Source organism: Lactuca virosa, chromosome 1 (genome assembly GCF_052849685.1).
Source record: "Lactuca virosa cultivar CGN04683 chromosome 1, Lactuca_virosa_CGN04683_v6, whole genome shotgun sequence".
In the NCBI taxonomy this organism is placed as follows: Eukaryota; Viridiplantae; Streptophyta; class Magnoliopsida; order Asterales; family Asteraceae; genus Lactuca; species Lactuca virosa.
Window position 1 is genome coordinate 78654341 of NC_136426.1, and position 12105 is coordinate 78666445.

A 12105-nucleotide genomic window follows, 5' to 3' on the forward strand; every position below is an offset into this window, starting at 1 on the left:
GCTACTTTACACTGAGAGATTAAAGGAGACGTAGATCACTAGTGTAAATAAATGTAAGGTCTGTTTATGCTTATGTTTCAGTATTGACGATGACATCCCAAAGTTTTAATATGAACAAAATACATTTCTTCGGAAATGTTTTGATAATATATTTATCATGTTTTTCTGGGAACAAATTCCGCAATATATTTCTTTAAAAATATACTCTGATTTTTAAATAAAGCATAAACAAATCGGTCTTTTTTTACCGTGAAAATGGGGATGTCACAACGGTGACACAGATGGTTGATGACAACGTGTAGTGGTGGTGATAAAGTTTTGGTTCAACTTCTCTGAATAAGTAAATTAGTGTAAAAATGATTGTATTAAGTTGTGAATTTTATATATTAAATTATAAATAAACTGTATTAAGTTGTATTTTATATAATTTGTGTTTAAAGTATTAATGAATGTATATATTAAAATATTAGACTATAAAAATTACGATTTTGCCATATTCTTACCAAAGAAACAAATATCATGATTTTTAACATATTTAATAAGTATTCACATACATATTTACTTAAGAAATGAGGTTCTTAGGATTCTTAATCTTTTGTGGTTCTCATTTGAACCACACCCTATATATATATATATATATATATATATATATATATATATATATATATATATATATATATATATATATATATATATATATATATATATATAGAGAGAGAGAGAGAGAGAGAGAGAGCTAGGTTTAAATCTGGATTGACATCTATTGTGTGGACGTATGGATAATGCTATTCTGTGAGAATTACAAAGAAAATATGTTGTTTGATAATATGAATACGTTCAATCTTATATAATTTTTTTAATTATTAAGCATTTTCACTAATTAAATCGTCTATAAGGTTATTATACACTTTTTTTTAATTATTCTCATTCTGTCAGAATGTTATCAGGATGTTTATTGAGTCGTATTCTGTAAGAATTAAAATAAATAAAAAATGATGAATGAGAACAAAAATGAATTAGAATTGGTGAGAATCCATTAAAATAACAATAGTTCTGTGAGATTGAACGTATTCACATTACTAAACAGCATATTCTCTTAGTAATTTTCATAAAATAGCATTATCCACACAATAACTTTATAACCTAGCCCTATATATATATATATATATATATATATATATATATATATATATATATATATATTTAATTGTTATAAATCTTACAAGGATATTATAATTTTTATCTTTATTACATGTAATAGCTCGTATAGTAGTATATGCTTGTGCACGCTCATAAAGGTTCGACTTTGAGTGTGTATATATATATATATATATATATATATATATATATATATATATATATATATATATATATATATATATATATATATATATATATATATATATATATACACACATTTAATTGTTATAAATCTTATAAGGATATTATAATTGTTATCTTTATTACATGTAATAGCTCGTATAGTAGTATATGCTTGTGCACGCTCATAAAGGTTCGACTTTGAGTATACAGTCAAGTTTGTTGATTCTTAAGGAATTCATCAGCATATATTTTGGCAAAACCTCCTTATCTATAAGAAATAGAGCAAATTACATGAATGGTCCCTATGGTTTAGGGTAATTTCCGCGTCTGGTCCCTACTTTATTTTTTTAACTCAGAAGGTCATTACTGTTTGTTTTTTTTACGCGCTTAGATAACACAGGGACCAAGCGCGTAACAAAAACAAACAATAGGGACCAAGCGCGTAACATAAACAAACAGTAGAGACCTTCCGAGTTAAAAAAATAAGTTAGGGACCAAATGCACAAATTATCCCAAACCATAGTGATCATTCGTGTAATTTACTCTAAGAAATATAAAACATATATCAACTTTGTATACATAATTTATACCAACTAATTTTATAGATCCAACTATATGAAACTAGTTTAATATAAGTTAGATTTGAACACATAACGTGGAAAACTAGTTCACTTTACTTTCAATGGGGTCATGACTTATGAGTGTTTGATGTAAGTTCACATGGAGAGGTTTCTCCATTTAAGTTACTCGAAAATTTTAGAAGACGACAATAACACAATTGCGCATAGCAAAGAAAGACAAGTAAAATGAGACCACTAAGTCACATGTTTGCTCAAAACCGGCAAACATTTATATAAGAAAATTCAAGAATTAACTCTAAAAAAATTATCATTATAAAGGTTCTATTGGTATGCCTGATTGTAATATTCAGTTTAGGAAGGTTAGAGTGTTTAGTCCCTATATGAAGAAAACAACACACAAGAGTAAATGAGACAATTAAAAGCGAAAATTAGAATTCACAACCGTGGAGGAATTTCAGTCGCACCGCCAGTAACGCTGGCAACTAAAATCACCGATGATGGATCATGATCGAGATAAAAGAAATAACTAAGGATGAGAGTGAAGATTTTTAAAAAACATTTAAGGGAAAGAAAGGTGTTAAACAATAGGAAGCGGAAAATGTCATTCATATGAAATTAACCCTAATCTAAAGAGATTGAAAGTATAACGACTACGGTGTATGTAACGAACTTCCCAATAATGTATGATTCTAAGGAACTTTGGATATTGTGTAAGAAATATGGAGTGGTGGTAGATGTGTATACTGCAAGCAAAGTTTTGAAGCTGGGTTGATGATTTGCATTTGTGAGTTTCCTTTGTGTGGAAGATTAGCAATAGTTATGTGAAACTTGGATTGGAAATTATCATGTATTCGCTTCTATGACACGTTTTACTCGGAAATAAAACAATGGAAACAAGAGCATTCCAGCGATAAAGGTACAATAACGAACTATATTCGATACAAGTGAGATTGATAAGGAGGTCCTAAGACTTTTGTTATTGTGTTACATGGAACAATAAATTATGGGATTGGCAAACAAACTTTGGGTGCAAGAAAACAATTAAATCTTGCGACTAGTGATCTATTGGTAGCACCGAACTCGACGTGTGTGGCGGTAGGAAACACGAGGGAGGCTCATGTTATAGAAAACTTGTTCTAACATTTTTCGAAAAGAAGAATTTACGGATGTATAAATCAATTCGTGGGTGGAACACAGGTATATATGGAATTTAGCTCTCAAAGGGATAATATAATATTCAAGAAAAATGATGATCTTACATGTTCTTTTACGGAATTGAAACACTAATAAGTACTTTGTGGTGCAAGAACATATGATTTAGATCAAAATATACGACATACCACTAAGTGTTTGGACATCAAGTGCTTTCACAAAGGTTGCTAAGATATTGGAGGGAGTTATGTGAATGGACGATGATCGACATATAAACGTTAGTTGTACGACGGTATGTGTAAGAACTAAGATTATGCTCATGGGTGATGATCGGTATAATAGACCGTCGGTAATTATATTAGTGAGTATGATTAAAAATAGAAAACCTATTAATTTACAAATAATCAGCGAAGATTAGCAGCGAGAGCGTGACACAAGCCTCCTGATTCCAACAGACTAGGGATAGATTTTGACAATAGAATGGATTATTTACACAATTTTCCTAGTATGTAAAAGAAAAAAAATTCGGACCCATTAACGATACAGTCTCTTTACGATCGCATAAATCACATCTCCTTAGGGCCTCACACCTCCTTTGGCCCTATTACTATCCCTTTATATAACCTAAAATGTTATGATAAGGGCCAGAAAGTATCTCATTCCACAACTTTTTTTATCAAATGACTATTTTATCCTTATTAAACATCATCTTGTATTCTTTTAGTTATTATTATGATTGTTTTATTTTTTATTTACTTATTTCTTTTATTGGCGGATCCACTATCTTATCCTACCTCGCCCATTTTCTCAATTCCATGCTAAAAGATCACACCACATGTGACGTCCGACAACTGCCACCCATCATCACTCTCAACCACCGCCAAGTCACATCCGTCAATCACCACCAGGCACCTCTTATCACCACCACGAAGCATCGTGAAATTATAGACACATATTAACCAAAATAAAACAAACCACACCAAAATCAAAATAAAAAACAAAAGAAACTTGAACATGCAACCAAAATCAAATCAAACATGATGCGTACCAACAAAAAAATGGTACTTTCATTCTCTATGACCATACATGTGTAATCAAAACATAAATAAAAAACGGATTAAATAGAAAACAAGAAGTCAATGTTTTTTAAATAAAAACTATAAAAAATCAATCAAGAACCAAAACAAAATCGATCGGGACTGATCCAAGCACACGATGGTTAGAAGACGTAACTAATTTTGATGTTGGAGAGAGAGAGAGAGAGAGGGCTGTGGCGGATGCTTTTTCTTCTAGTGAGAAGAAGTCTTTGCTTAAAGGGGTTGACAGAGAAGAAGAACAGACTCAAAAAGACGGTGGAGACGAGTGTTCCAACAAATGAAATGGAGGTGGTGGGAGAATGGAGAAGATGACTAAAGTAGACTCAAACGGGTAGAAGGGTAGAGACGTGTCGTCGATGAATGCATAACTAATCTCTCATGATTTATGAAGCTAATTGAGGAATACATAAATAGGTAGAGGTGGGATGGTGGGAATCAAATATTTTTTTCATTAAATTTGTCTAGTATATTATAAATAACAAGGACATAAATAAATAGGTAAATCCAAATATAGTTATCTTATATCTAGCAATATTTATCGTGTAAATTTAAAACTAACTAAAGACAATTCCAATAAAAAATAAAATATAAAGACGACACAGATCAGACCAAGTTATACGTAATTAATCTTAAAATATTTAATTTATTTATTAGCACTTACTAAAGCATATTATATCGTATAAAATAAAGAAAAGTAAAAGGTGCTAATTAATCAGGAGTATATTGTCGTGGACTCGTAGATTAGGAATCGAGGCACGCAACGCAACAGCATATAATTAAATTTCCGACACTTCAGTCTTTCTCTCTCTCAAAAAGGTTAGAAACACGCACAGTCAAACCAATACTCGCGGCTAATTTTGTTCCATAAATAAACTCAGTCTCGCCGGAAAATAGGATTTTAATCCAGCTGACACCTTCCTCGCCGGAAACATCTTCACTAGCTGCCGCAATTCAACTTTTTTCTGCTGATTCATCTCCCGATCTCTGAGGTCGGTGTGTGTTTTGATACATTTTTCCGATCTCTTATTACAAATGTGTAATCGTTAAATCTCAGAGGCAGGTTTAAGATCTATTGATTTGTTCGGAGAAAAACGTCTGCAATTATCACTCATTTCTACTTGATATTTCTCAGACAGTCATTATTTGTCACTCAAACGGTTTCGTGTGTCTGTGTTTGCATTTAAATGCTTTGCTTAATGTTTGTTTTTTGGGATAAGAGATGCAACAACGGAAGATTTCAAGAAAAAAACTCCGAGACATCTCTTTTCTGGAAGAGGTTTTCTTTACTAAAAATAGAATTGTGGAGTGTTTGGCGCATTTATCATTCTCTGCGTGTGTTTTCATGTCTTTAGGTCATCTGGTCATGATGTTTAAACAATTCTGTTATCTCTCTCTCTCTCTCTCACACACAAACACACTTACAACACACAATCACACGCATAGTTTGCATCCTAGATTTTTATCACATGTCGTTACAATTCACTGCCTGCACGCAAATGGCATTTACAGTTGCTCAAAATTCCAATAGTTAACAGGCTCTCGTTGTTTAGATTAGTAAACGTAGGATTGAAGTTTGACTTTGATGTCAAAGTTATGATTTCATAGATTTGATAGCGAGATGAAGCTATTACATGGTTGATGATGTGGCTTATGCAGTTCAAGTTTGAATCTTTTGCTGTATCTGGGCCCGGATTGTCTTTCTATAAGAGTAATGATTTGTTAGAGGAAAATTTCATACTGGGTGGCATCTTATTTTGTTTCCAGTTTCCCCTGTGGATTGGAGGTACTAAAGTGAAAGACATAATATGATAGCAGATTGTTTTCTAGTGGCTTCAAGTAAGAGTTGATGTGTAATGTGTTGAACATTCATGGAGAAAAGTGTCTGTGGGCTTTCATTGTGGGCTTCTAGGTGATATCTATGTGATGCAAAATTCTTAAATGTAAGAGAAACGGGGATACATTAAAGAGGACCATTTGGAGTATGCTGTTGGCTTAACATGGAAGTCTAATCTATTGGACTTTATATTTACACTTAGAGCTATCTTATATCCATTTATCTATGATCATTGTTTGTTTGTTTCAGACTTCAGTTGACGTGAGTTATTGATATACCCTTCATTCTAACAGCTGCAGTTTGGTATGAAAATATATATATAAACAAGAGCTGTTGATGAGGGAAGCTAAATCATGGAGGAACCTTTTTAGGAAAAGAAAACTCCATTGTGATTTGGTGAGTTTGACTCTGAGACAAAATTCCTGTTAGTTTACATTCTTGAGAATTTTTAAAGGGATTTTAATAATGTAGGTTGTATACATGTAGGGATGTTATGGCATCAGGATGAAACCGTTTATGGGAGCTGCTTGTATCATAATGCTGTATATTGTATATAGAACCACAAATTATCAGTATCTGGAAACCGAGGTAAACATTGCATTTGATTGGATTATTGAAGCCAATTAGAATGGGTAAAGATCATAAATCTTGAAAGATTGAAGTTATAGGCAATGTACTTTATTCAGGCAAACTGCAAGAAATAGAGATGTACTTTACTCTTTTTGCCGATATAACGGGTTAAAATGTTTTGGAAGTTTCAAGCTCATGGCTTCAGTTCACTAATATGAATCTTTTTGTTATCTGTCTCATCAGATGGAGTCAAGATTGGATCCACTCTACTCATCAAAGGTAGATTTTTGAAACCAAGGGAATCTTACTTCTCTCCTTTAGTCTCTGACTCTCTGTACTGTGTTCGTCAATGGGATAAAATCTGACTTTAGGCTCCTTTTTTTTAATCAAGTTAATGTGCTTTCGGTGCTATTTTCTAGGAATATGCGTTAGCTTCCACAAATTTGAAGGGCTTACCTCGTGGTATTATTGAAGCTAAATCTGACTTGGAATTAAAGCCTTTATGGTCCACAAGTAGCTCAAAATTAAAGGTTAGACACTGAACCTTAAGGCTTAATTGCAAGAATTGGCAATGCAGTTTAATTGATTTGTTTATTGTAGAATAGTACAACATTGTACATTTAAAAATCTACCCAATTTAATGTGCATTGTTGTAATGGAAAGAAACAAAAGTAGGATGCTATAATGAACAAATAATGAAAGTACATTGCTATTTCTTGCATTTAGCTCCTAACTTTTAAAAGTTTTAGTTTCAATAACAATAATTTTCATGGTCTTCCAATTGTAGGGCGATGTTTCAAGTACACATAATTTGCTGGCAATTCCAGTGGGTCTCAAACAAAAGCGTAATGTTAATACTGTTGTTCAAAAGGTACAACCATTGATTAACATCTAGGCCCTGTTTTATTTGTTACCCATGACATAACATAAAAAAAGTGGGATTGCACAAAAAAGACGTGAATGCCCTCCTCATTCTCATCATTGAAAAATAGCCCTAGAACGCTTTTCCAGTTATGTTTTGTCCCGTGCAACCCTTAATGCTCTATATTTTTAGTATGTCTTTTGATGTGTGAATTAACATTACTTTTTTTTTTCAGTTTCTTACAGCAAATTTTACAGTTATCTTATTCCATTATGATGGAAAAGTGGATGGGTGGCGTGATCTTGAGTGGAATGACAAGGTCATACATATTGTAGCCCACAACCAAACAAAGTGGTGAGCTCATATCTGTTTGTTAAGGTTAAGGACATGACATGACATGACAGAAAAAAGTTGCAATATCCCTTTTTTGTAATATTATTTCGTCTGTGCAAAAGACATAAATGCCCTTCTCTTCTCATCCTCCTGACTAAAAACAACACTAGAAATATATGAAAGAGAATATGTAATAGTATTTACATTATGAGAGAAAATCCGTGATAGTATTTAGAAATGACGACTGAAAATCATTGCCTACAATTACAATATGAAGAGATTAATAAGAAAAAATGAAAGTAGGATGCTCTAATAAATAAATTGGTATTTGTTGCATTTAGAGCTTTGTGTATATTGTTTGTGTGATTACTGTATGGGATATTATGTTAGGTGGTTTGCAAAACGATTTCTGCATCCTGCTGCTGTGTCCATTTATGATTATATATTTCTGTGGGATGAAGACTTAGGAGTGAATCATTTTAATCCCAGAAGGTAGGTACACCTGTCACATCATCTTTATCTACTTTTATTATTCATAAATGGAATTTTTTTTGTTATCCCCCAATAGAGTAACCATCTGTAGTTTTTTTTTTTTTTTTTTTTTTTTTTTTTTTTTTTTTTTTTTTGTTATATTTACAGATACTTGAATATTGTTAAAACGGAAGGATTGGAGATATCACAACCAGCTTTAGATCCAAATTCGACTGATATACATCATCGGATCACAATACGGAAGAGAACAAATAAGTTTCATAGGTAGATATTTTGAAGTCAATGCCTTAATTAGAAAAAAAAATAAAATTGTCACAATGTTGTTATAGAAAGAAGCAAAGTAGAATGGTTTAATTGGTGTATATTTTGTGTTTGGTATGTTAATGAGTAATGAGACATTCTGTTTTACAATTACAGGAGGGTGTATGATAGCAGAGGCAGTGTGAAATGTTCAGATGACAGTGAAGGGCCACCATGTTCTGGGTAAGGTGGCCAATTCTAGTAATTCATGTCATGACTCATGAAGGTTTTTTGTCTACATTTTAGTTCAAATGTTTTTTATTTGGTTGTTGGTTGTTTCAGATTTGTAGAAGGAATGGCTCCAGTTTTCTCAAGAGCTGCGTGGCATTGTGCTTGGCATCTTATTCAGGTAAATAGAAACACTTTAAAGTTTGATTCGGTTATTTCAGAGGAGTTTCCCTTTCCCATATATACATCTTCTTTATCCAATTATTCTCTGTTGATAAGCCTTACAGACTTGAATGTGTTAACTTCCAGAATGACCTTGTTCATGGATGGGGAATGGATATGAAACTTGGCTATTGTGCACAAGTGAGTTTAACTTTAATTCATTTCCATTTTAACTTTTTTTTATTGTATTTTGTTTTTAAATAACTAGAGACTACTAACTAATCTTTTGTGTTTTTAAGGGGGATCGGTCGAAGAAGGTGGGGGTTGTTGATAGCGAATTTATTGTTCATCAGGGAATACAAACATTAGGCGGGGCTTCTTTTAAAAAGGTTATTCATTTCTACTTCAAAATTTTACCAAACTATAGGAATGTCATCCATGTACAAAGCAATTATCACTGCTAAATTTGGAAGAGTTTTCAAAGGATAATGTCTTAATAACAAGAAATTGAAAGTATAATGCTATATTTGTGTATTTTTATCAAAGTATAATGCCTTAATAAGAAAAAAAAAAGTTGAAAGTACAATGCTGTAGTACAAAGAAATTAAAGTACAATGATATAAGAAATAAGTTAAAAGTACAATGCTGTAATATAAATAAATTAAAGTAGGATTCTATAATACACAAATAAATGAAAGTACATTGCTATTTCTTGCATTTAGTCCTTAATTAAATTATCTTTTTTTTGCAGAGCTCTAATCATGTGGATTTGTTGAAGGTATTGTTCCTTTTTTTATCTTTTATGCAAAGTTCTATCTCCTTCTGTTCAACTGCTATTTATTACATTTAGTCCTTCATATTGTACTCCAACTTTGTTGGTTAAACTTTTCTTATACTAATTAATGGTTTCATCGGCTCTCTTTTTCTTCAGAAACATGGTGTTGATGTGCGAGCTGAGGTGAGCCCCCCCTTAACTTGTTAAATACTTGTAAATATATGTTTCCTGTTCAGATAATTTTGATATAATATTAGTCTGAATTGAAAATCCATCCATTCCATGTTATTGGTAAGATAGATGGTTAAAGTAAATATTTGGTTAACAAACAGATAAGGAGGCAATCGACAACTGAACTTCAGATATTTAAAAAGCGTTGGGAAAAAGCAGTGAAAGAGGATACAGCCTGGGTGGATCCTTTCGATAGAAGAAGAAAACAAAGATGAGAACCAATCACGATTTTTGACCCTTTATTTTAGGTTAGTTTTTATTTTACTCACTCAACATTATTATTTAACCATCGATTTCTTTCACATGAAATTGCTTTGTAACTGTTTTGACACCAAATATTCGATAGTAAATGCTCATTTCTCTAAATCTCCGTATCCATCAATTCTGCATGCCAATATATCATGTATTTAGCTTTTCACTGCAAACTTTATCTATTTATCCATTTAACTATTTTCTAAACTCGTTAAACAATTATACTATAAAGAAAAAATAAAAATACCAGTTCAATAGCTAAGTCGATGAAATGATAGCAATACTTTGTTCTTTCTATCTATTAACTCGATAACCAATAACCGGAGAAAGAATGATTTTTCTAAACAGTCAAAAAACCACCAATGCAAAGCCTTGTAATAATAAGCACATACCTTTCAAGTTTCCACAAGAATGCTGCAAAAACCACCGATGCTTTTATCCAACAACCAAAAAACAAGAGACAATTGAATAGTGAAGATTGTGTTTATTAACGTCCGAACTAACTAACATGAACCCATACAACGTGATACCGGTTTTACTGTTCTCGGTTTTACTGTTCTCGATATACATGCCATTGCAATGTACATATTGGAATCTATTAGGGCTGCTTTTGTTTACACAAAATAAAGTTGGACGTAAAAAGTTTTGTTGGGTTATTTCTTATAACGAGGATAATTATGCTTTTTGCACAATGACAAAGAGCGACTAATTGTCCCATTTTGTTGTACCTTTTCGATTGGATTAAAAAATTACAATTCTTATAGTCTGAGTCATAGTCTAATCCATGTCAACCACATTAAAATTTCTTTTTGTAATGGAACCATAAAAGCACCTAATTTCTACAATATATGTGTAATGTATTGTATTATGAAAGGTGTTTATATACCCTCAAGACAATGTAGATATCTGCTCACTAGCCAAACCCCCAAACTTGTGTGACAACTTTCTCATTTGGAAGCTGATAGATTTTTTTAGGGAGAATTTTTTATATGCCAAAGATATGTGGAAAATAGTTTGATGTAATGTTTTGTAATTCTGTTAGATATTAGATAATATATAATGTTTTGTAAAAGAGTTTATGTAATGTTAAAACATTGGGTTTTAAGATATGCGGAAAAGAGTTTATGTAATAATTTGTAGTTCTGTTACATATTAGGCATTATATAAGCATAAATATTGGGTTTAAAAAATATTTATATCTAAAGGGCAAATAACAAAAAAAAAATTATACATTGGATTTATTACCAAACTACGTGTAAGACCCACGTATTATATGAATTTATATAAAAAAATTAAATACAAAAATTCTAAACATTTGAAAAAGTTTGAATTTATAACAAAAAATAGAAACATATTGAATTATTAAAATGAAAGTGTTTTTTTTCTCTGTTAAATTTAAACAAATAATTTGTGTATATAAAGAAACGAAACTAATAAAGTTTTAATTTAGAAATATTAAAATTAGAAGGAAAGTGAATTATTGAAATTGATATGCGTTTATTATTACATTTATTGCAATTATTACATTTAATATTATGTGAATTTAATAAAATGAAAAAAACTCAAAAAATGCTATGTGGAAAAATTTTGATTGACATTAACCACAAAATGACATGTGGCCAAATCAATGTGAGTGTGACATGTGGCAAAAAGATTTTCATTTATTAGAGTAGATCCTATAGAAATGAAATATAATATTAAAAATACTTAAAATATTTATATAAGATGCCGCAAATAACAAAAAAAAAACATTATAATTTGGCCACAATCCAGTTTAAACATCACATTTTATTTTGTATAAAAACTATCTATGTTTGCAAAAGAAAAAAAAAAACGTGAACACGGTAACCCTGTTGCCAATCCACTTAAACATGTCATCATGAAAATATCATAATTTTTTGACTAAACTACACAAATGGTCCCTGTGGTTTGCTCAAAATTGTCACTTTGGTCCAAAAAGGTTTGGACTAGCA

At 31.3% G+C, this 12105-nt stretch overlaps 1 protein-coding gene across 2 annotated transcripts; it reads left to right on the forward strand.

Moving 5' to 3' along the window:
• Positions 1-4915: 4915 nt before the first annotated feature.
• Positions 4916-11140, forward strand: LOC145147939 (lysine ketoglutarate reductase trans-splicing-like protein (DUF707)). Of its 2 annotated transcripts, XM_079075109.1 has the most exons (17): positions 4916-5142; positions 6281-6383; positions 6474-6575; positions 6801-6836; positions 6977-7087; positions 7345-7428; positions 7655-7773; positions 8143-8244; positions 8392-8508; positions 8662-8727; positions 8827-8893; positions 9022-9075; positions 9174-9263; positions 9626-9652; positions 9806-9832; positions 9982-10128; positions 11007-11140. In XM_079075109.1, exons 2-16 carry the CDS (start codon positions 6324-6326, stop codon positions 10093-10095), a joined length of 1176 nt encoding a protein of 391 aa, XP_078931235.1. In that variant the 5' UTR covers positions 4916-5142; positions 6281-6323; the 3' UTR covers positions 10096-10128; positions 11007-11140. The 2 variants fall into 2 exon arrangements, with proteins under 2 accessions (XP_078931235.1, XP_078931234.1); XM_079075108.1 differs by lacking the exon at positions 11007-11140 and having other exon boundaries at positions 9982-10246.
• Positions 11141-12105: the final 965 nt, after the last annotated feature.